Raw genomic sequence first — 25,238 nt, forward strand, 5'->3', positions numbered from 1 at the left:
TTTTTTCCCCCAAAAAGTCTCTTATGCTCACCAAGGCTACATTTATTTGATCTAAAATACAAAAAAAGTAAATAAATAAATAAAATAAAAACAAATACTGTGAAATACAATTAAAATTTATTGTATAATTTTTCAAAATGCTATTTATTCCTGTGATGGAAAAGCTGCATTTTCAGCAGTCATGAAACTGACTTACTCCAGTCTTCAGTGTCACATGATCCTTCAGGCCATCCTTAAAAATATTCTTGTTTGCCGTAGACCGATCGACCCTGTCAATTTAGGACCGACTCAATTATTTTTATTTTTTTTTGCTTTTAGTCCGACCGACTTGTCGATTGTAAATTTGCGTTAAGACCGACCATTTTTTTTTTACTCTTCAAACAACTAATACAAAAGCAATAAAATAATATTAATTATATTTAAGTAGGTATTGTAAATATATAAATTTCCTAGGCCTACATACAAATGAAGGCTATCTTCCTTAATTAAAAAAAACCCTGTGACGTCATCTATGTTTACACTATTGGTTAACGGATGTCACACTATGGCCTGTGCGTTAGCTTCATCTCCTCTCATTCACTGTCAGAGTCAACGGTTCGCGCTTGGTAATGATGGCTGCGACTGCAGTAAACTAAATGTTTGCGGTCACTGTTCAAAGTCATACGGGTCCGGGCACCATAATACATCTAAAAAATGCATTAAAACAGCTCGACACCGCTTTAACTTGGCACGAAGTTCTGGAAGAACTGTGCCCAGATCTTTTCCCATCCCTTCTCCCGTTTAGTCTAAAACCATCTCCATGTCGACCGTCACTTTATGTTCGAAAATCTATTGCACGAACCGATTGGACCAACCAACACAAGTTTCGAAAACGAAAATAGGAAATTGATTTTAACGACCTTCTCTCGGACAGCGTCCAGGTTTAGCCTATTTTTTTTTTTTTTTTTTGGAGCGCATCCAGTTTTTTTTTTTTTTTTTGGAACAGCAACTGCAGCTTCGGACACACACGCATAACAGCAAATAATACTTCTGGACAATGTTTCTCTTTTAACAACAGAAATGTGAATTCTGCCGGTATTCAGATAGTCTCATGCATACAGATACAGATTCGGGCTAGAATCGCCTAGGGCTGTCAAAATATCTGAAAAACTTTTACACTTTTTTACATTTAAATTTTTGTTCATTTAAAATGCATAATTTCAGTTAGGATGAAGAAAAGCTTTTTGCTTCTCTTCTGAGGCCTCAAGATAGCGCATCGAGAAAAATATTACTGCACGTTTATTCAAAGCATTAGAATACATGACTGAAAAAACAACATAATATTTAAAATAATTTTTATGAACCAATTATTATTAATTAAGTTGCTTAAAGAACTATAAACAAAACAGCGTCATGTATGTATGCATTGTTAAATAAATAAAAAGGGCAGAAAACCAGTCACACAGGATACATTTTTTCATTTAAAAACATGAGATGCAGTGGGATGGGGAACAAAAACCCAACATAAAGTCTTGAGATATTTTTAGAAAATTAAATTAAATACATTAATTTTATGTCTTTCTAAACATGCGGCTCTCTTGTGCCAGACGTGAGTCGTACGGTCTCCCTCTAGAAAATGCGCAAAATATACGTTCTGTGTGAACGGCTTGGTTTCAGTTTTGATGTAAACAAGATCTTCTCCACATTGATGTTCTCTCTTTTTTTTTTGTAGTGGCTTCAACTGGATAGGCTAACATAACCTTATAATGCAATGCCACACACATTGTCATCGCATCTCGTGCACCACTGATAAAGATCAAGTATACTTCGGCCGTCCACACACTGTCTGCATTATGTCCTTTTCGTCATTCGCATGCGGGCATTTTTTGAGACCGCGCGAGGTGAAAGATGAGACAGCAGCTACTGCGTGTCGAGCTCGTCTGCATTTGAAAGTTGTGTAGACACGGCTGTGTAATATTTTCGTTTGTTATACACGAAAATGTACTTACGTTCCGCGCACAAAATATTGCATTCCGTCATTCGGTACACACGTGCACCGTACCGAAAGCCCTGTACCGAAATGGTCCGGTACGAATACACGTACCGTTACACCCCTAGCTTGTACTGTGACTTTTTTGCAACGTTGTCGAAAGTATCTTATTATATTGTACTCTCTGTCTCTCTCTATATAAACATATACACACTAAGCAATAAAAAATTATAAAACGTGTCCTCATTCAAATGTACCATCTGTTCCTGTTTCCATTGACACTGCAAACCATGCAGCTTTATTTTTTTTATTTTTTTATAATCTTTTAAATATGTATTATATAAAATAGGACACTGCGCTACAACTAAAATTAGCGTCTCCTTCATTTTTGAATTTCTGTACAGAGAGGTCACGCAGTGACGTATCGATCTTCTACTGGCCCCATGTCTTCACGTGATGCGAATTCGCAGGTCAGAGTTCACCAAACTTGAACTTTGGAACGCAGCGAAATGCGATATTTTTCGCAAGAGCTTGCGTTTCCAGTCTGACGCACTCGCATGCGTATGAATGCAGTGTGACTGCCCCTTTATTGAGGACAGAAGGACAAATTTTGAAACGCAACTTCTTAGAGAGGATTTTAGAATCCTGTGCTTTTGTATGTGAACAACAAAGTGTCGGACTGTCAGTTAAAAAAATTAATTACCTTTAAAGCACAGTAGCTGAAGAATCTGGATAAAGTCATTAATCTGCATCACTACTTCTCCATTAATTCAGGTTTTAGTGAACCACATGATTCTTTTCTATGTTCTACTGGTAATGTGCTCTGAAACTGGAACTGCAGTGGAAATCCTGCAGGCTTCCTCATGAGTCTCTCTCCTACACCACACACATGCTTTCAAGTTCAATGACACACACAGGCACATATGAAACCAGACACACTTGCACAAGCACACAAAACACACAGAAAATGACAGAGACACATAGGTGACACACAGCTTGATTCTCACACGCTGGCTGGAGGCTTGCAGACACACCGGTCTGACCACTCACACACACCCTGCTCTACCAACCTCTGTCACACTGCTCTTCCTGTACAGAGCGCTCAGTAGCAGAGGGGAAAAAAACTGAAAAACACCTTGTTGACTTTGGTTCACGGGTGTCACCTCACCTACACAGAATGTATTAGTAACTCCTGAGAGTACTTTGTGTCAGCCTGTTCCATTTTGAGATTGCTCGCACAGCCAGGCAGCCATTTCATGTTGCTGAAAGCCTGCATTCTTGAGCAAAGTCAAGCAGAGATAAATTTTCATAGCATTCAAGAATTTGAGCTGTATAGATTTGGCAGTGTGCCTGATTCCTGTCAACATGGGAAGTTCCGATTTTGGTTTTCACGCCAGAAAGTTCAGTGGCAGATCCTCGCATAAACTTTGTGGAATTTTCTAGTGTAACAAATCGACAATGTGAATGATACTACACAATCTTCTCATTTCATCTCATCTCTTTTACAAACCTTTCCCCCTTACCTATAAAATGAAATATTATGAGTGAGAACTGTTTTGCAGTAATAACATTAAATGGCAAATTAATGGAAACATTGACATCTCTTGGTTCTCAACAAATACTACTGATAAACAAACTCTGCATGTAACGTGTCTCCTTTACAGTTTAGGAGATCAACAAGAATGTCCGATATTTAAAGGGGTCATCGGATGCAAAATTCACTTTTGCTGTTGTTTGAACATAAACGTGTGCTGGAAGTGTGTGTAAACATCCATCAGATAATTATAAAAATCCACCCAGTGGTCTTTTTTAACTTCATATTTTAAAATCCGCTTTCTCAAATCAGGATGTTCTGAGATTCCTTTCAGATTGACAAATCCGCCGCCCATGCTGAACATGTCATATAATGTGAGAGCCACAGTGATCTGTATAATCATGAGGGGTTTCATTTATCCACGGAGACGGAGAAATGATTCGTGTTCATCAATAGATCCCCGGAGCTGCTGTGGGTTCGAGCTGCCAGGCTCAATCGAACTGTATATACTCGTGGTTACACAGGATTTTAAGTCATTGTTGGTTTGTTAAAATATATGATGGATAAACTTGTGCGTTTTCTATGGGCACAGCTGCACACACCTGAAGCTCACACACATACACACACACACAGGCATGTTTCAGAAAGTGTTAATGCTTGTTGATTCCTCTTTCGTATCTCTGTGGGTTTTGAACAGATACATATACATACTTTAAAATTATGTCAAAATACCCATCTCGACAATCATTCCGGTAAATGCAGTCGGTTATACCTTAAATCAGTGAAAACAGCTGTTGCATTATACTGAATCTGTGCATCAGGTCTTAAAGGGACAGCAGCCCAAAAATACCTGCTGCTGTATGTGTCATTAATGTTAATCAAACAACAAAACAGAGTTTTAACAAAGATCTAATCTATATATAATTCATACACTATGCAGTTTTATTTTGCACTTAATTATTACATTTCTGAACCTGAACAATACTAAGACGTTATTTTATTTGTAACTTTGTTAGACCTATATTGTATTTATCTATGCTTGTAATTTAAAACCCAGGAAAAAAAAAAAATCTTAGTCAGGCTGCCTGCTCATTGCAAATAAATATCTTCTGAAATGTTTTGACAGATATGGTTGGTTATTTTCATTTTTCAGTTCCTCAGAAAGTGGCCTGTGTATGAGTGTGCCTGATTCTTGGGTGGGGAGGATTTAACCACCAGGGGGAAGGGGGCATGATCCATGGGAAATTACCCATGGGCGATGCCCCATTCCCCTGTGGAAATAGGCCTGCCACCACAAGCTAGAAAAATTCTAGAGGAAACACTGAATAATCATTTTGAGATTGGTAACATTTTACAACAGGGTTTGTGCTGGATTTTTTAGCTTAAATGCAAGACTTTTTAAGACCTTTTTTAAGACAAATTAAATTAATACCATATGAGCAGGGTAGGGCAACGTCTATACTAACATATTTAACTGTAAAATGACTGTAAAAAGCAAGATTTACAGTTCAGATAGTTTTATAAAATGATTCACTTCACATTTTAGTCGTTAAACCATTTTTAATAAAATTGATGAGTCAAAAGTATTCATTATTATATTAATTTAAACAATGGTTATCAATCAATTATTTTATTAATTAAATAACAAATACATTTTACTCTTTAGATTTTTATATTGAATTATCTTCTTATCGATCCACCGGTACACATTTACAGCTCTGCGTGTGTTTGCAGGGTAGAAACCTGAGTCGATTTTCACATTGGTCTGAACAAAAACAACCCCATTGCTGTGTTTCTGAAATACCGGAGGCTGCAGATTCAGGACTGCAGTACTACTAGGACCCTATTTTTTGTGACAGCACCAGCTAGCCAGTTCTATTCCAAAAGATGAGACATGATTCAAACATCAAACAAACATCAAAGAGTAGATCTATGGAAACTTTTATTTATTTTTTATTTTTTATCTTTCCATATTATTTTTAATGTAAGAGCTGGCATGAACTTGAGTGTGTGATGTCAGCAATCTCCACTTAGCCTATTTATCTGTGCAAAATGGTTCTTTGTGCTACTGAATGTTGTAAACTAGTATTTGTATTCAAATTATTGAAAAAGTATCACTGTACTAATGTAACACATTAATTTGTACCACAATCGTTTTATCATTTACTGCAATCTATGTGGGTCACATATCAGACGTGAAGTGCTGTGGCTAATGAATACATATATATATATATATATATATATATATATATATATATAAAGATAGATAGATAGATAGATAGATAGATAGATAGATAGATAGATAGATAGATAGATAGTAGGGGTGTGATGAGATCTTGTGGCACGAGATCTCGCAGGATCATAATGTCTCATGAGATCTGACTGGTCTCGCGAGAACATGACGATATCCTCGCGCAGACCTTTCAGACATATCTGCATTACACTGGCTAGCTCACCAGTAGTGGTATGTAAGATATTTTATGTTCACCTGCTAATACAATATGATTAACGTTACCTGCGGTTAACAGGATGCTCCAGTGTTTAACTAATCACTAATCTGAATGATCGGGCTAGGTCTGCTTTCTCAAGAAATTTTATCATTCTCAAGTGTTTTAAGCCTTGTCAGGTTAATTGTAAAGTGTTTTAAGCACATAGTCACTGTCTAGTGGCCTTTGTTTTTTGTTTTCGTTGTAAGTTTTCATATGCGCAACTCACAGCATTCGCTGTTCTTCTGCTGGTGGCCGGATATCCAACAGCGTTGCATTGCTGAGGGCGCCCCCTTATGGATTGGGAGTGAAATGCCTGTAACGGTTGTAATGCCTTGTGCACCGAACCGAGATGTCTGTACCATGACGGTTTGGTACAAATACATGTATTGTTCCACCACAATATATATATATATATATATATATATATTATATATATATATATATATATATATATATATATATATATATATATATATACAGTTGTGTTCAAAATTATTCAACCCCCTAGAGACTGCAGTACTTTACAAATACAAGCTTTTCTGAAGATCCAGGATCTAATAAAACTTGCATCTATAACAGTTCACTGGCATATTAAAAGTGATATTGTCAATATATAATGTAATATATTTGAGTTATAAGATTTTTTAATAATACTGCTATGTCATAATTATTCAACCCCTATTCAACATTGCTGTTTTTAAATCACTTATTTGCATGGTGGGGAATAAAACTGTCTCAAAACACAATTAAGCCTTTAGAAACTATTAAAAACAGAATGAGCTTGAGCTGTTACACATACAGTTTGGCCCATGCATGTATTAAAGTTGAGTAGCAAAAATGTCAACAGAGATCTCACAAAAGCTAAAGAGAATAAATATCGTATTACTTTAGAAAGGCTAAGGCTATATGAAGATTTCCAAGACATTGAAAGTTCCTAGAGACACAGCTCTCAGCCTTATTCCTTAGCTTAAAGTGTGTTTTACCAGAAAATCTTTGAGGTTGTGGAAGAAAAAGCACAATATCATAAAATGTTTAATCAGAGCAACTGAGAAAAAACCTGCAATGTACAGCCAAAGACTTGCAAGATGACCCGATGAAAGGAGGAAAACAATTTCAATGCAGTGTGTAAGAAAAACACTAGACAAGTATGGCCTTCATGTTGAGACATCTTGATAAATACCACTCTTGATCAAGAAGAACAAAAAGCCAACTTGAACTTGATAAAATTCATTTGTGTTGACCTGTGGAGCTCTGGAGGAATGTTTTATGGAGTGATGTGACCAAACTGGAACTTTTTGGACCCATGGATCAGCGGTATGTCTGCTGCAAAAAAAGGCAACGCTCATAAGCAGAAGAACACCATCTCCATCCTCAAACTTGGAGGTGGATCAGTCCTGTTATGGGGTTTCTTTACTGTAGAAGGAAGTGGAAATCATGACTGTATGAAGGACATCATGGATTCTTTAAAGTGTCAGGCCATTTTGACAAGAATTGTGATGCCTTTGGTGCAAAAACTGAAGCTGATGATCAATGGACTTTCCTGCAGGCCAGTCATACCAAAGTACACATCCAAATCTACTACTGCTTTGTTCAGGGATCAGTCAAAGAATGTACTTGAGTGACCTGTTCAGTCTCCAGGCTTAATTCTCATTTCAAATATCTGGTTGAATTTGAAGAAAGCAGTGGCAATGTAAAAACCAAAGATTATCAGTGATCTGAAAGCTTTTTCAGGTGTGGAATGGGCCAAAACTGTAGTAGAGAGGTGACAGAAGCTTCTAAACACTTACAGACAGCGTTTATAGGTAATTTTAAAGAATAAAAGATTCTGCACAAAGGGGGTTGAATAATTTTGAACATGAATGTTTAGAGCCAATTCAAAATTTTATCATGATTCATCAATGTTCCATTCTCAGAATCACTCAAAAGTGTATTAACAAACTTTCCTTAATACTTTACTGATGCCTTTGTTAAATTGATTTCATAAAATGTTATCCTCCACAGCAAATTGTCTTGCAAGTCAAGGGGTTGAATAATTTTGAACACAACTGTATATATATATACGGTTTTAGAGTCATGGATTCCATATGGTTTGGTATGTGCTGTGTTTAGAGAAAAATTATACTGTCAAATAAAAATAAAGAAAATAAGAATAATCCATTTAACTACAAGCAACAGCACAAATAAATGCAATAAAGATACAAATAAAATAAACAGTGATTTAATTTTTTTTTAGGTAGGTCTAGCATTAGTTTTTAGGTACAGAAATTGAATAAAGTAATCAAATGTAAAACAGCATTAAATATTTGACTGTATAAATTAAAGATTAACCTTTATTAAAGTTTGATTGAATCTATTCAATCAAGAGCAGTAAGTGATTTATTTGTTGTTACGGTTCGATTAATATTAAGAAAAATCTGTCACTTTAAGAGAACTGATCCAGTATGTTCAGCCGGCTATGTCTGCTATAGGATACTTACCAAGATGGGCATTTTGACATAATCTTTGTGTGAATTTGTCCATTCAAACACAATACCTCAGAAAGGGCTTAATATTTGCGCACGCTCTGAGATGCAGGTTTGGTTGCTTCGGATGAGCGCATTTATTGGCTTATAAGTCATTAAATTCTACTTTTTCTCTATATTTTGAAATTATAAAATCACTATTATAAAATATCAAATCAACAAGAAATCAGATTTTGTCAGAATTTTACACTTTTTGTGTATAAAGAAAAGTCACAAAGTGCCTTGAAAAACAAACGTCTTCAATTTGCTTCTAAACTTTTAAATCACACATAATCACTGAAGTTGGTCAGTTCCATATACTAGAAGAATAATGGTACATTTAATAAGAGTGGAATATAAACATTTTCTATATAAAAATTTGATTTTGCACCTGTTACGGTAAAATAAAGAAAAATAAACAAGAAATGAATGTAATATTATTAGTAACTTATTACTTACGCATGTATTATATACACACATATATTGACATAAATTGAATATAACTTAAAGCTAAAAATAAATATAAAACAAATTTACTCAGCATAACAAAAGCATGAAAAAATGAGAACTGATTTATATATATATATATATATATATATATATATATATATATATATATATATATATATATATATATATATCTATATATATATATATATATCTATATATATATTATAAAAGAAAACGGTCCCTCTGTGTTTCACAGCCCATAGAAATGTAACATGATAGGTTTGTTAGCAAGTGTTTATTTTCGGCAAAGCAATAAATGTAACTAACCCTCAATCATACGGCATAAATAGTACAATTACAAGCAGCCACAAGCAACATTCAATTGAACAACCGCAGTAAAGGAACAGGCATTTAACAGTGAAGGGAACTTGTGTGTGTGTGTTTTAAGCTTTGAACCACAAAAATTGGATGCATTTTACAGTTTTTTTCCACTCCAACTGTTACTGGTCTTTTTTGAATACGCTTTGCATAGTTTTTCCTACATTCAAAGATGGTTTTAAATGCACCGCAAAAACACACATGCACTGATAAAAAAAGCAATCATTAAGACCTAAACTTAATAAACTCAGTGTACCGTGGGAGGACTCCAACTTTATCAGGAGAGCATATTTGGCAATACTGAATACTTAGGGTGACCTAATTTCATTATTTCTTTGGGGAAATTAAGTAAGGCAATGCAGCTTGGTGCTTGCAGCTGGTTCTCACTGAGCCTCAGACAGAAGAGTTTAAGTCTGAGAGTGGTCCTTGCTTACCTGCAGTGGCCTGTTCCATTGTGGAAAGTTACACACGAAGCATTGTTCACACAGGGCTTCACGGGGTCCACACACTGCAGAGCTGTGAAGAAACATGAACACATCAGATCATGACTGGCTCAGTTGAGATCACATCAAGTGCTGTGCAAAGAACCCATAACAGTACAAATTCAAAATTAATACAATTTAATCACTATAGCTGTGCAAGTGTTTTTGATTATAAAACAGTCTTTATTCTCACCTATAAAAATTACTTAAACTCAAATTAATATTTCAGGTTAATTCATGTACAGGTTAATTTGGGTTAATTTACTATATAAACTCCTGTTCAAAAGTTCGAAGTGAATAAGATTTTTATTAATGAAATTAATAAGAAATGAATGCTTTGAGTATGAGCAATAAATTGATCTATGTCAAGAAATTATATGTCAAATAAATGTTCTTCAAAGAATCCTGTGGAAAATGTATCAGTTTTCACAAAAATACGTTTTCAACACTGACAATATAAGAAATGTTTCTTGAGCACCAAATCAGCATTTGACTTCTGAAGGAACATGTGACACTGAAGACTGGAGTAATGGCTGCTGAAAATTCAATTCGTATTCAATAGTATTCCCATTCAAGTTCAGTTTATTTCTGGAGCAAGTTTAAGCACGGAGCAAGGTCAACCAAAGTGCTTCACAACAAAAAATAAAATGCAACAAAGAGAGAAAAAACATCAGACAATAAAACCATACAAAAACCAAACCTTGCTATACATTAAAAGCCAAAGAGAAGAGATGAGTTTTAAAATAAAGTGGAAGCTATTCTAATGTGCACTGGTAAGTTGTTCCAAAGGGTGGGACCAGCCACTTCAAAAGCTCTAGATACCCTGGTCTTTAAATGGGTACTTGGGATCTGGAGGAGAACTTGCCCTCCGATCTTAATCCCCTTGTCGGAGTGTAGAAGTGGAGTAAATCAGACAAATAAGGATGAGCTAGACTGTTTAGTGATTTGTAGACAAGTAGTAAGACTTTAAACTCAATTCGATAATGAACTGGCAGGCAATGCAATGTTTTCAGGAGGGGAGTAAAATTATCATACTTTTTACATCCCTTCGGGAGTCTACTGGATACATTTTGGACATTTTTGTGATAGAATGCAACTTTCTCCATTCCCAGGAGCAGAAGCCGCCATTACGCGAGATGTAAACAGTGTGACGCGTCGATGATTTCACGCACGCCGACGTATTTTTGTAGTCGACGTAATCGATGACGTCGACGCGTCCAGGAAGTGGCAAATGACTGTGCAAGCTTTGGAGGTGTTGATGGACACGATCCACTCCATCTTTGCTTTGATCATCCTACTGAATATGATCCAGATGTAGTATTTGATAAAAATGTGATTTTCTCTGCTTTTTGCTAAAAATGTTGCTTTTTTTCATAAAACATACCTACATTTAAGTGATGATAAAAAAATAATGCTTGAAGCTAGAATAAAACTGGGTTTTTTTGTTTAAAGATAAAGGCTCTGTTCTTTATTTTGATGCACTGCATGTTCAGATATTCATAAAAACAAAATATTCTGGGGGCCATGAATTTTTTAATGAAAATCATAAAGATTTTTGGCGGTTTCTAAATTTAGCTTATGAAGGCTAATGTGGGAGTAGGTCTTCCAAATCTTAAATGATATTATTGGGCAGCACAGCTGAAACCAATAGAGGCGTGGTTTCACTCCTTTCATAGATTTCAGATGGGGTAATGTGACAAGTGGACAAGAGTAACTTTAAAAATATGGAAAAAGATATAATCTTCATTGAAAATTACGCTTTCCATATCTCCTTTATCTAGTATAAGTACAATAAATAACTTTATACCATCGGCATTAGATATTGGTTTTTAAAAAACATAAAGAGTGGAAGAATATCATTAATCCAAACAAAATAGAAAAGTTAATGATGAAAATACAGATGGGGACAATTGACGAGGCTTATTTCAAAATTATATCAGAGACTGCTATCACTTCACCCTTATTATTATTTTGCATATAAAGAATGATGGAAGCCTGAATTGCAGGTAGAGATTACACAAGAGGACTGGATAGATATATGTTCTGGGGCCCATAGAGTAACTAACTCAAAGAATTTAAGTGGAAAGTTATTACAAGATACTTACAAATAGACCAGTGCCGGTATTCGGTAATGCGATATATTGTGGTGATTAATATGCACGATATTGTTATCGTGGACACTTCTAAATACCATGAATAAAAATACATTACAAATTATTCCAAATTTGGAATGCATTTTAAGAATAGTATTCCCATCAGCTGCTTAAAATGCACAACACCGCTGTATGCTGCTTGAAAGAGCGCATGCGCTCTGATGTAAACAAGCACGCATGAGAAGCACATGGAGGAACACGTGAGAGACGCGCTGAATGAAAGCACATTCACTCTCTGACAGCAGATGGCGCTAAATGCAGCCCTTACCCTGTAAACACAGTAAATAAAGCAGCTGTTTCTTTCTAAACCATATTTAAATAATCTTAAATAACCATTCAGATTTGTGTTTTCCTTATGGTATTTATTACAGAGCCAACTACTGAAATATTTAGACTTAATAGGCTATTTATCTATTTATTAAACTCTTGATTTAATCCCCTTGTCGGAGTGTAGAAGTGGAGTAAATCAGACAAATAAGGATGAGCTAGACTGTTTAGTGTTTTTTAGACAAGTAGTAAGACTTTAAACTCAATTCGATAATGAACTGGCAGGCAATGCAATGTTTTCAGGAGGGGAGTAAAATTATCATACTTTTTACATCCCTTCGGGAGTCTACTGGATACATTTTGGACATTTTTGTGATAGAATGCAACTTTCTCCATTCCCAGGAGCAGAAGCCGCCATTACGCGAGATGTAAACAGTGTGACGCGTCGATGATTTCACGCACGCCGACGTATTTTTGTAGTCGACGTAATCGATGACGTCGACGCGTCCAGGAAGTGGCAAATGACTGTGCAAGCTTTGGAGGTGTTGATGGACACGATCCACTCCATCTTTGCTTTGATCATCCTACTGAATATGATCCAGATGTAGTATTTGATAAAAATGTGATTTTCTCTGCTTTTTGCTAAAAATGTTGCTTTTTTTCATAAAACATACCTACATTTAAGTGATGATAAAAAAATAATGCTTGAAGCTAGAATAAAACTGGGTTTTTTTGTTTAAAGATAAAGGCTCTGTTCTTTATTTTGATGCATTGCATGTTCAGATATTCATAAAAACAAAATATTCTGGGGGCCATGAATTTTTTAATGAAAATCATAAAGATTTTTGGCGGTTTCTAAATTTAGCTTATGAAGGCTAATGTGGGAGTAGGTCTTCCAAATCTTAAATGATATTATTGGGCAGCACAGCTGAAACCAATAGAGGCGTGGTTTCACTCCTTTCATAGATTTCAGATGGGGTAATGTGACAAGTGGACAAGAGTAACTTTAAAAATATGGAAAAAGATATAATCTTCATTGAAAATTACGCTTTCCATATCTCCTTTATCTAGTATAAGTACAATAAATAACTTTATACCATCGGCATTAGATATTGGTTTTTAAAAAACATAAAGAGTGGAAGAATATCATTAATCCAAACAAAATAGAAAAGTTAATGATGAAAATACAGATGGGGACAATTGACGAGGCTTATTTCAAAATTATATCAGAGACTGCTATCACTTCACCCTTATTATTATTTTGCATATAAAGAATGATGGAAGCCTGAATTGCAGGTAGAGATTACACAAGAGGACTGGATAGATATATGTTCTGGGGCCCATAGAGTAACTAACTCAAAGAATTTAAGTGGAAAGTTATTACAAGATACTTACAAATAGACCAGTGCCGGTATTCGGTAATGCGATATATTGTGGTGATTAATATGCACGATATTGTTATCGTGGACACTTCTAAATACCGTGAATAAAAATACATTACAAATTATTCCAAATTTGGAATGCATTTTAAGAATAGTATTCCCATCAGCTGCTTAAAATGCACAACACCGCTGTATGCTGCTTGAAAGAGCGCATGCGCTCTGATGTAAACAAGCACGCATGAGAAGCACATGGAGGAACACGTGAGAGACGCGCTGAATGAAAGCACATTCACTCTCTGACAGCAGATGGCGCTAAATGCAGCCCTTACCCTGTAAACACAGTAAATAAAGCAGCTGTTTCTTTCTAAACCATATTTAAATAATCTTAAATAACCATTCAGATTTGTGTTTTCCTTATGGTATTTATTACAGAGCCAACTACTGAAATATTTAGACTTAATAGGCTATTTATCTTCAAACATTCTTTTATTTTTTTTTATTTTTTATCTGGACTACAAATGCCCTAGATATTGTTTGAAAGTGTTTTGATCTTTTATTGTTCATTCACACTTTACATTATGGCTTCATTAGATAACATAAACTGCCAATGAAAAAATTATTCTGAAAATTCATTAATCTTAGGTATTCCAAAATTTAGTCCAATCTTAAGAATAATACATAATAATAGCTAACTGACTCTACATAGTGGGGTGGATTATGTATGCATGTTCACAAAGCATATGGATTTTCCTTTTAAATATGTTCTTTTTTAAGTTTGGAAACTGTGTGAAAGACACCTACTTCTTCTTTTTCCATTTTTCTTTATATCTTTGTAAATCTTTTCAAATGTCGGCACCCCTATCTCTATCTCTGATGTATAACTTTTATAGCATGTTATAATAAAAAACAGTTAAAAAAAAAAGCTGGCAGGAAAAGTGTTAAAAAACAATGCTAAATATTGCTGATACCAAAATTATCACAGATCACTGCATTTCTAATTAACACAATCAGGCAAACTAGTACTTTAGTAAGTGAAAGCTGCTTTACATTGTCAGGATGTTACGCAGAATGTCGCAAAATTCTTCTGACGACACAAAGCAAAGGAAAAAAGCTGCTGTAGATTGTAAACCACACCACTCCTTCTGATACAAAGACTTCGGAGAGTGGAGTTGTTGGGGGGGAAAGGTCAGAGACAAAGTGGTAGAGCAACAAAGGTGAGGAAAATAAACCTATAACCCTTTACGATGACGATGTGCCAAGTGCGTTCAAGATGGAAATTCCTAACTGATCAGATACTTTCACTCATTTCATCTCAAAATACAGGAAGCATCTAGACACACGTCACAGCTCTGGACGTCACAACGAAGTATATGAACATCTGGCTGTAATATAACCAAGCAAATTCAACTCACCAAACTAATTTCAAAAGCGTATGGTTTAAATCAAATATTGTGTTTAGGAGTTTAAAACCTTTAAACTCTTGATTTATACATATTAGGCCAGTTTACCGACAAGTCAAGTGTATTTCTGCAAACAGAAGCAAGTCTTAGCCCACACTTCCCTTTAAGACACTGGGTGGCAGGTCATATGATTTCAAAGCAGCACTGACACTAAGTAACACAATACTACAGCTGAAGACAGGAAGTGCACTGAGCGCTAATACCGACTTCCTGTACTTTGACCGGGCCTCAAAATATCGTTGTGTGCAAAAGTGCAGAGAAAGTGAGAGCAACCTGGGCATGAAACCAACAGCTAAAGAAGGGGCTTTACATAAATGCCCCAAAGCATCTTTATCTTTGAGCCCAGCTACATTTCGTTAATAACACTTGGAAGTCTTACACTCAAAAACAGAGTATGAAACTGAAATGACAAGTTTTGTGCACTGTGGAAAATGTTCAAGAGCATTGTGTGGTCTTAAACCTGGTTTTATTGATCATTAAACTCAGAGAAAAGATATGCTCATCACACCATATACCAAACATACCAGTGACTCAACACACAGCTTTTAAAATGCATACACCAAAAACTTGCTTTTGTTCACTCTGTAAAAGCTCAATAGTAATACAAAAAGTATTGAACCCCTTGGAAGCATTCATGATATAAAAATTAATTACACAGGATTTATTTTGGCTTTTAGTCACTTAACACAGAAACCCTCTAAATTTAAATTAAATGATACAAGATAGTCACACCGTTTTGGTTATGTTATATTCGTATACAAAATGATGTGAACTAGAGCCTGACCGATATGTTTTTTGGGGGGGGCCCAATATTGATACCAATATTAGGTAGGTAAAAAAAAAAATAGGCAATATTCTTTGTGTATATTATACTTGTTCAATGGATCACAAATCTCATGGTTCGAATCACATTACAGTTTTTGACCCACAGATCAGATAACTTTTCAGATCAGCAAGAAAAGAAAAATATTTCAATTTAACTTGCTTTCCATTTATAACTTAAAGCGAAGTACTTCTTTAATACAACAGCAAATACTACTAGATTCCATTTTGCAGGGCACTTATGGTCGAATAAGACAATTCTTGAATGCTGCTGCCTGAACAAGACCTCCTTACTGAAGTGAAAGTGTTCACTGGTGTCATCTCGTGAACGCACCAGCGGATCTCCACCAAATTTAGGGGATCCCTTCAGCTCGAGGAGCCTTCTCGAATGTCACTCTCTGCGCGTCGGTAGCCGGTCCACGAATTTAACCACCTGTATCTCCCAAACCCCGGGGGCTATCGCCGCGGGGGTGTAGTCTAATTCGAAAGAGAACCTCTATACATACACTATGATTGTGTTCTAGAGGGTTCCTCGAGCTCAAGTAATCCCCCATATTTGGTGCGGATTCTCCATGCCGTTATGGAGATATGGCCGTTCAAATTTCAGTGGTTTTCCATAGACTTAAGCTTTAAAGCGTTCATCCAGGTCGCCTGTAGCAAACAATGGAGCGTGAGGCTGGACAAAGTAATTAAACCAATTCAAGCATTTCATCTGCATTATGTGTTATGTAAAAAAAAAAGTTAATATCGATATATCGGCGACAGGCTCATATCAGCCAAACGATATATCGGTCGGGCTCTAATGTGAACACTACGGAGAGCTCAAAACTCTCATGCAGTGTGTTTCATTCATACTCGAAGCCGAAGGGCACTCCGTAATATCCGTAATATTCTGTGATAAAAATGGAAAAAGTGTTTGTAGTATATAAACCAAGCATAAACATAAAATTGTATACAGATACAGATGTGTAGCAGAAATGACTCGAACCAGACAAATTAAAGAGTCGATCAGGGCTGTGGCTGAAACATGAGCCAAATTCCTCAGTAAGGCAACAGGAAGTCATAAAACATTCTGTGCCACAAGTCCCAAGCAAGATGACCAACCAACCCTTTCACTGAACAGCTTTCAACATTAACACCACTAGAACAATTATTGACAATTTCAATTCAGAGAAGAGATTGTCAAATTTGTTGTTCGTATTTGATAGGCAAGGCCGGACATCACGTGTAAACCCATGAGAGTACTACACAAGTTCCATTGACTTCCCCCAGCAGAACCAGACTGAAATTCCTAAGGGGGGGGGGGGGGGGGGGGGGGGGCTTTGAACCTCTGGTCTCCACAGAAATCTTTGTCAAGAGAATGGCAAAGAAACTGTCTTTTCTACATATATATGGACCAAAATTACCTCAAAAGGACTTATAAATGAATATCAGTCCATCGCTTCACTCCATATTCATTTATGTGTAACCCACACATTTGACTATCATGTTATATTCACTTATTGTGTATGTCTTTTAATAACTATGGGATAGCTTAAGGATTCATAATTATGTTTTGTATGTGTGTGATTGAATCTGCTTGCTTGAAATAGTCCTGACCATCAGTTATTTGTCAAATGTATCATATTCTTGTTATAGGAATCATGTCCAAAATTATACCCTGCAAGAGCGGGAAAATTCGGACCACATGCTTGATAAGATAAAATGATCTATGATACCCCCAAGCCAAGACAATATCTGATTGGTCAAGACAACATTTGAGGTGTGGCCAACAGGTCAGTTTAAATACTTAGGACACCATAAAATCCTGCTTTTAGTTGTTAGCTTTGCTTCTGCTACTAGTCATGCCTGCTTTTAGTTGTTAGCTTTGCTTCTGCTACTAGTCATGCCTGCTTTTAGTTTTAGCTCTGCTTTTGCTATCAGTCATGCCTGCTTTTAGCTTTGCTTCTTAGCTTTAGCTTTTAGCCATGCTATTTGTCATCACTGTTCTTTGAGCGCGATTCCAGCGTGCTTCAGCCTGCACGCCTGCTGCTACTTAGCCACGATGAGAAGAAACACCACCTAGTCTCGTCAAACTTTACTTCTTTTCTTTTCCGTTTGAGAGTTTCGTGTTCTGAGTTAAGTTTTGTAACGTGGAGTTCAACTTCAACCAGCCACACAACTCTGCATCTTCAGCCAACGCCCAACCACGGGCTTCCCAAGACGTCACTTCAGCGACTACTGAACTTCCAGCCAATCAGCGACATCGGAAACCCCGTTTCAACGACATCAAAGGGACTCCCTTTTCACAGGCAATGTACCTTCAGACATTTGTACTGGTGTATCTAATATAATTTTAACCTCATTGAGGGTTAATTAAGTGATTGATGGTTGTTCATGTCTATGCAATTTCACGTATTGCTGTAAACTTGGGATTCCACATTTCCATTCTCTTAAACTCATTCTTTCCCTAACTTTCGATCTTCCTGCAACTTGTGTAAATGTGTGAGTGCGTGCGTTCATGTGTTAGATTAGTTTATGTCTTAGATTTATCTTATAAAGCCCTATTCATATTGAAAAGAGAAGTATCTTGTGTTTTGTGCTTACAAGTTAATGTCTTAAACTGCCGATCTTGTTACTGTGCTAATTGATAGTGTTTTCACTATACTTTTGATATTAATATCCAGCGCAGATTTGATGTTAAACGGCTCGTTCAGTGGATCACAGGGCGTCTCAGTGATCAGCCGTGAAACAGTGATTCTGTTCAAATTCCCTTTAAAATCTTAAATGATTCCCTTTGAGCTAAATTGACCTGTTTCCCTTACAGATGTATACAGAGGAAAATACAGATCAAAAATATTATAGAGTACAAATTATTGATGTCCAGCAGTGTAATTAAAAGACATAAGGAAAAATTACTTTTTTTTCTTTTTTGTCAATTAGATAATAATTATTATTTTAAGGGTTGCAGATTCTACTTGGACTCATTCTCATTGTAAAATAAAAACTTCTCCATAGGGATGTGTAATATCATGATTTTTGATTGTGGATCATTAAAATGTTGCCATGATCTGCTTTTGAAGAAACATCATAGTATCATGTTACAGCGCACATGCTATCAGTTGCATTTCTGGCACCTCCGTCTCAATATTCTGTACAATGCAACGTACATTCACATCAAATGGCATTAACTCAGCGGTAGAGTTACACTCACAGGAACCTGCACTTATTTGCAATCAAAAAAGTACATTATGTGCATGTGCTTTAAGCTGGGGACACACTACATGACCAGCTGAAACATTCTAAGACTGACCTCAACACACTTAATGACTGTTTCCATCGACTGGATCAGCTTTTAGTCTTCGTAAGTGGGGTGGTGTTGGCGCAGTGGATAAGACACATGCCTTTGGTGTGAAAGACCCAGGTTCGAATCCACTGTGAGACACCAATGTGTCCCTGAGCAAGACACTTAACCCCTCAATGCTCCAGAGGCGTGTGACCTCTGACATGTATAGCAATTGTAAGTTGCTTTGGATAAAAGCGTCAGCTAAATGAATAAATGTAAGTCTGAGAGGAGCTGTGGTGCATTTATATGGAGTGGCAGTACTTACCACACATTTTGTTTGTCAGTGGTACTGAGGATCTGCAAATCATTCGACATCGTCCTCAGCCATCTCTTCTTAAACAGTGTCTACACCGGACGCAACAAAGCGATTGTTGACAGCATCACTGATTATGCCGAGTTATATTGACTAATCTATATATAATGAATCTCTATTATAGATCAGTGGTTCTGTAGAATTTTGTCGCATCGCACCACGCCACTCGCATCCGGTGTAGACACAGTGTTAGGAATCATAAGTTGTTTTCTCTTATAAGAATTCACACTTCAGACAAACCCCCTAATTTTTACCAGGGGACCCCCTCAAAATGTAAATAGTTTGGGCTAGTTTTGGGCTAGTTTTGAGTTGAAATTTTGCAGGTTTTGTTTAGAGATGCATCGATCCGATATTCAGGATCAGTATCGGCTCCGATACAGGCATTTTCTGCGGATCAGATATCGGTCAGACAAGAACGATCCAAATCTGATACTGACGGATATCGCTTGATGGAGAGAGAACTCTGAAGCTCAGATGCTGAAATTAATGCAAGCGTCATGCGCTTCGGTCTATGTAGTAAACAAACCCGCACGTCTCTGCCATTCATTAATTCACACAGATACGCGCAGAACACGGATTCATATTTCAAACAACTTTTGCGGCTTAACATTTACAGATGCTGGTCCATATGGAGATTTGATTTGATTAATTTATGCTAACTTTGACAAATTCCATGACTGTCCATATTAAAATGTCCATATTAAAAAATAAGAATTTCATTTTCATGACTGGATTTTGAGATTCCGTCCTCGTTTTCTGCTTCGCGGAAATCATAGCGCTAGACCGGGTTTGAACGGGACCTCTGTACTACCGGTACTTAAAGAAACCAGGTTCCGTCACATTTAAATTTTTTTAGTACCGATTTGGTACCGAAGTACCGGGTCTTTTGACAACACTACGTGGACCTATTTCAAGTGTTCTGATTAATCAGCAGTAAATTCCCTCAGGTTCATGATTTCACATATAGCAGCTGTTACTACACGGAGCAATTGTTAACTGAGAAGATGCGCAAATCCACGTTCATTTTCAGCGTTTATTTGCGCATCTTCTCAGTTAACAACGGCTTGTGTAGTAACAGCTGCTCTATGTGAAATCACGCACCTGAGGGAATTTACAGCTGATTAGAGAACCGGTTTTACTGACGAGATGCGCATTAACAATCGGCCGATCGTGATCGGAGCAGCCCTAATTACATCCAACAACAAAACACCTCAATCACTTAGGAGTCATGCTTGTCTGCATCTCGGACTGATGAGGGCTCACTCAGGGCGGGTCTGAGGCAAGTCCACTCTGTGCTGAAACGCTGCTGCCAATCAAACTATCGTTTGAGGGACCTCCGACCATGTGACGTCACATGGTCAGACTGCTCAATTTGAGAAAAGGGAAAACATTTAAAGAGATTACAGAAAAAACGCTTGGTGGATTTTTATTATTATAGGGTGGTTGTGTACACACACTGCTAACACACATTTCAGTTCAAACAACTTGTAAAAGTGCATGTAGCATTATATGACCCCTTGGTTGGTCAGCTGGCCAAGCCAGTTAGTGAGCGCTACCATTGACAAAGCACCTTTACATAAAACAATAATATATTGCGCCAATCCGTTCTTATAATAATGACATACAATACAAAAACACTTATGCAAGCGAATCATACACACAGCTAAAGTTTAGCTGCTGAACTGTGAACACTTAAAACAATAATGGTGGGTAGCCGAGTGCTAGCCTGATGAAACAATACAGTCTGTAAACCAAAATATGTCTACTGTAATGTTTGAAGAACGACAGACAAAAGACGCTCTGTCTTAACTTTTAATCAGAACGCAGAACAGATGCATCACAGGAGCACCAGCCTTATAACTAACTCGCTCGTTTCTCCCACATTAACCCTATAACTACCGGTGCAACACAATACACAGCATTTCACAATGATTATAAAGTATGTGTGCTACACTACATTTTTTATTATTAAATGAAGTAATTAGAACAACATCAGTCTACAATAATCAACACACTGTTAGGGAATTATCAGAACTACTTCATTAAGACACTAATATTGGGCTTCACCTGGAAACCTAAAGCTGCACTAGGTATACATCACTTATTAGCACAAAAACTTTATATATGGAGCACTCAATTGAAAATGTACACATAACGTATCAATCGTACTACTTACAGATTGTGGTTCGGAGAGCTTGTTAGTCCAAATTAAGAAGATTAGAAGCCAACAAGACAAAAGCCAAGATTAGAGAAGCAGTCTTTGATAAAATGACATGCACACAACAAAAGGTTTGAATTGTATTTCTGTGGTATCCTTGAACACAACATCTTTTCAACATCATGTAAACACACTAACAGCAGAAGTGTTTGTGTGCAGGTCAGACTTTGTTCAGGCAGGAACAAAAAAAAATTTGCGGGCAGGCAGGGATTATGCAAATGGTTACCCAGTCACGTATAGCGGTAACATGCAAAAGATTCGGAAATATGACAAATCGTTAAGGTGTCTCAGAACCGACTCTCTCTTTTGAGAGACAATATCTTTTTTTATCATGCACTTTTTTGATTAACAACTTCGCAGATTGTTTTCATTTAAGGATGGCTATGTTATAAACTGCAAAAGAGATATTTTTCAAAAAACCATATGACCTGCTCTTATAAATAAATTTCAAACCACATTCCAATTAAAATACTGCCAAACTGTCAAATCAAGCTACTGTCAAATGTGCATTGTAATATTCAGTGCTACCAAATCAGAAGCTGGTGCAACTGCTGTTAAATGTTCAAGACCTTCTGTGAAAAGCATCTCCACAGAATGAAGATGTCACCTCCGCACTGCAGTGGTGATTTTCTGATCGCACACAGTATTTTGCTTAGTTTTGCAGTTTTGGTCTCATCAGACTCTCCCACATGTTTTCTTCAGCTGAGATGTCATATGACATCTGAAGAGTGGCTTTCTCTTTGCTACTCTCGAATACAGTTGTGACTACCAGGGTTCAACGCTAAGGTTTTTTTTTGTACTGGCCCGGTTGGGGTTCGGTTGGGCCAGTGGTTCAAATTTTGAATTGCCCTGCCAACATTTTTACTGGCTATGCTACAAAAAAAACATAATTTTGCTGTTATCATTGATATGAAGCATGTTAACTTTTTTTCTAAAACATGAGCTTATATGACACCAACATTTTAGACACCAATTCAATTCTCGATTCTAATTTCGATACCAAAGCAAAAACTACTAGCCTTACAAATTACCAATTGCCAAAAATGTATTAAAGACAAGTGAACAGTCAGTAAATAAGAACAAATGAACAAATGACAAGCAATAGCACAATTGAATATATAGAACAATGATACAAATTAAATTATGCTTTTGGGAAAAACAGCAGATGGTCTGAATGAGATGCAAATTCACTCTCTGACAGCAGTAATGCAGTGTTTCTTTAGTTACAGCTGTAAACAAAGCAGTACTGCTACTATGCATTGTGAACAGTGAGCTTGCTCTGCCTGCTACAGTATTTTCTCCTCTTTTCGTCCGTCTTCAGTGCCTCTGTTAACAGCCATATACACACTTTGTAATATTTCCACCAAAATTACATTTTGGAAAATTATTGTTTGTGTGCAGAGTCCAGAACAGAGATTGGTTGAAATAAAACAAAAAATGGCCAGTCGTACACCACTGTATAAATTAAGAATAAATTAAACATTGTTAAAGCTACCACGTTACTTGGCAAGATGGGTAATTTGACATATTTCTGTATGTATTTGTCTGTTTAAGTGCAAGAACATGCACTGTACACTCAAAAAAAATGATTAAGTAAATTAATCCAACACAATTCTTTACAACCACTTTACTTAATTCGTTTGATTTGAGATTACGTAAACATTACTTGTTTAACTAGAAAGTGATTTCCCCTTACCATCATGCTTTGCAAAGGGCTTGATAAGGAGAGTAAATGTTTTAATTAAATGTTATTTTAGACATTTTTAATTAAGATGATAAAATTGGGAGACTTGTTAATGTTTAATGCTCTTTTATGTTTGTATTTAAAACTTCTGTTTGTTATTGTTTTGGGGGGTTACCAAAGTGGTGAAGTGTAGCGGATGTGCTTGGGTTAAGGACCTGCTAACAAGAATCAAATGTTTATTTATTTATTTTTTTGAGTGTAGAGGGATGTCTTGCTAATAATTTATTTTCCAGTTAAATGTTTAAGGTTGAGTTCAACAAGCATAAAAAAAATCACTTCATCAATGTATTAATTTCATTTAAACTATATTTGTTCAAATTGAGTTAGCTCAACTCAAATATGTTTCATTTCATGAATTTCCTTCCCTCAATTAAATTGAGTTCATCCAATAAACACATTTTTTGAGTGTACATACAGCACAGCACATGAGTACTGAATGTAGCTGTCTTTTGCATATTGCTTGAAGGCATTAAAGTCACTTTGAATTTTTTTAATTAGCTTGAAAAAAAGGTTTTTAAGGCTTTTAAGGCTTTTTAAGACGTTTAAAGAGTAACTAAACCCTAAACCAACTTTTTTTTAGTTAATGATCTATAAGAATGGGGCTTTATTAGTGCTGTTCATTGATTCGAGTAACTTTTTTGACATTTGAGTATAAAGTGTTTTAATTCTACAATATATGGTGTAAAAACGTCTGAGTGCTGCCCTCTTCAGGTTGAACGGTGGCTACTGCAGTTGATTTTTCCTATTGGATGTTGCGGTGGCAAGTGACGTAAGCGGTGGCAGGTGACGTAAGCAGTTTCCAGCTCACCACGCCCCTTGGTACGAGCTACCACGCCCTTGGCAGTATAAAACCATCAAAATCACTGTAGTGAGTCAGGAGCTGGAATTGCGAGTATTGGTAACGACCAGGATAGACTAATATAGCATCTATTTAGCATAGCAATTATATAGTTATTTAGATCTTCAAGTTAGCGTAGATTTATCTGTATTTAGTACAGTGGTCAGGATGGTATGGAGGTGTGTTGCTGGTTGCGACAGCACTGCTGGACTGCATAGTTTACCAGCAGACTTTAAAATTAAGCGCCAGTGGTTGTATGCATTTGGCCTGGAAGACCGCAAGTTCCCGCCTAGAGCTCGAGTGTGCAAACTGCGTTTTATACGGGATTGCTTCTCCAACGCAATGGAGGTGGAAATGGGCTTCTCCACACAGCTCGCGCTGAAAAGCGACGCGGTGCGGGAGTTAAGACCGCAGTTTGAGCCAGCGGCTCGAATTGATATGAACAGACACCTCGACACCCTCCACTTCAGGTAAAAGTGGGGGAGAAAAGTCCTCTACTTCAAATGATCGCTCTGTTGCAAAGCTACTTGCGTCATTACAGTCACTCTCCATTTTAGCGTCTCTGACAGCAGCTGTCAATCAATCCGTCACTGCGAGTCTCAGGATCACGCCGCACTCGCTCAGCCCCGCCCTAGTTTCGTCCCCTCTATCTCCGCTGTGATCTGCCCACTTTTCAGCATTTTTCAAATATTGTCAGTGGGTGGAGTCCGACTCTGAGCAGGGGTTTAGTTACACTTTAAGGCTTAAGGCTTAAAAGGTTTAAAAACACCTGCTAACACCTGCAGAGTTGCTTAGTGGCTGCATCCGAAAACTGAAAAATGCTGCCTTCGGAGGACGCATTCCAAGGTAGGAAGGCATCAAGGCACGTCCGAAATCAAAGTTAGCTTCACTTCCTGTCTCCTGATATGCCTTC

General features: G+C 36.8%; 1 protein-coding gene across 1 annotated transcript in view; it reads right to left on the minus strand.

Moving 5' to 3' along the window:
• Positions 1 to 25,238, minus strand: part of LOC132114696 (neurogenic locus notch homolog protein 2-like) — a 73,233-nt gene that overhangs the window by 40,730 nt on the left and 7,265 nt on the right. The window contains exon 2 of the mRNA XM_059522967.1: positions 9,756 to 9,837. Coding sequence (XP_059378950.1) covers positions 9,756 to 9,837 — 82 coding nt within the window. The remainder of the gene's footprint in view (positions 1 to 9,755; positions 9,838 to 25,238) is intronic.

Source organism: Carassius carassius, chromosome 34, assembly GCF_963082965.1.
Source record: "Carassius carassius chromosome 34, fCarCar2.1, whole genome shotgun sequence".
Taxonomy (NCBI): domain Eukaryota; kingdom Metazoa; phylum Chordata; class Actinopteri; order Cypriniformes; family Cyprinidae; genus Carassius; species Carassius carassius.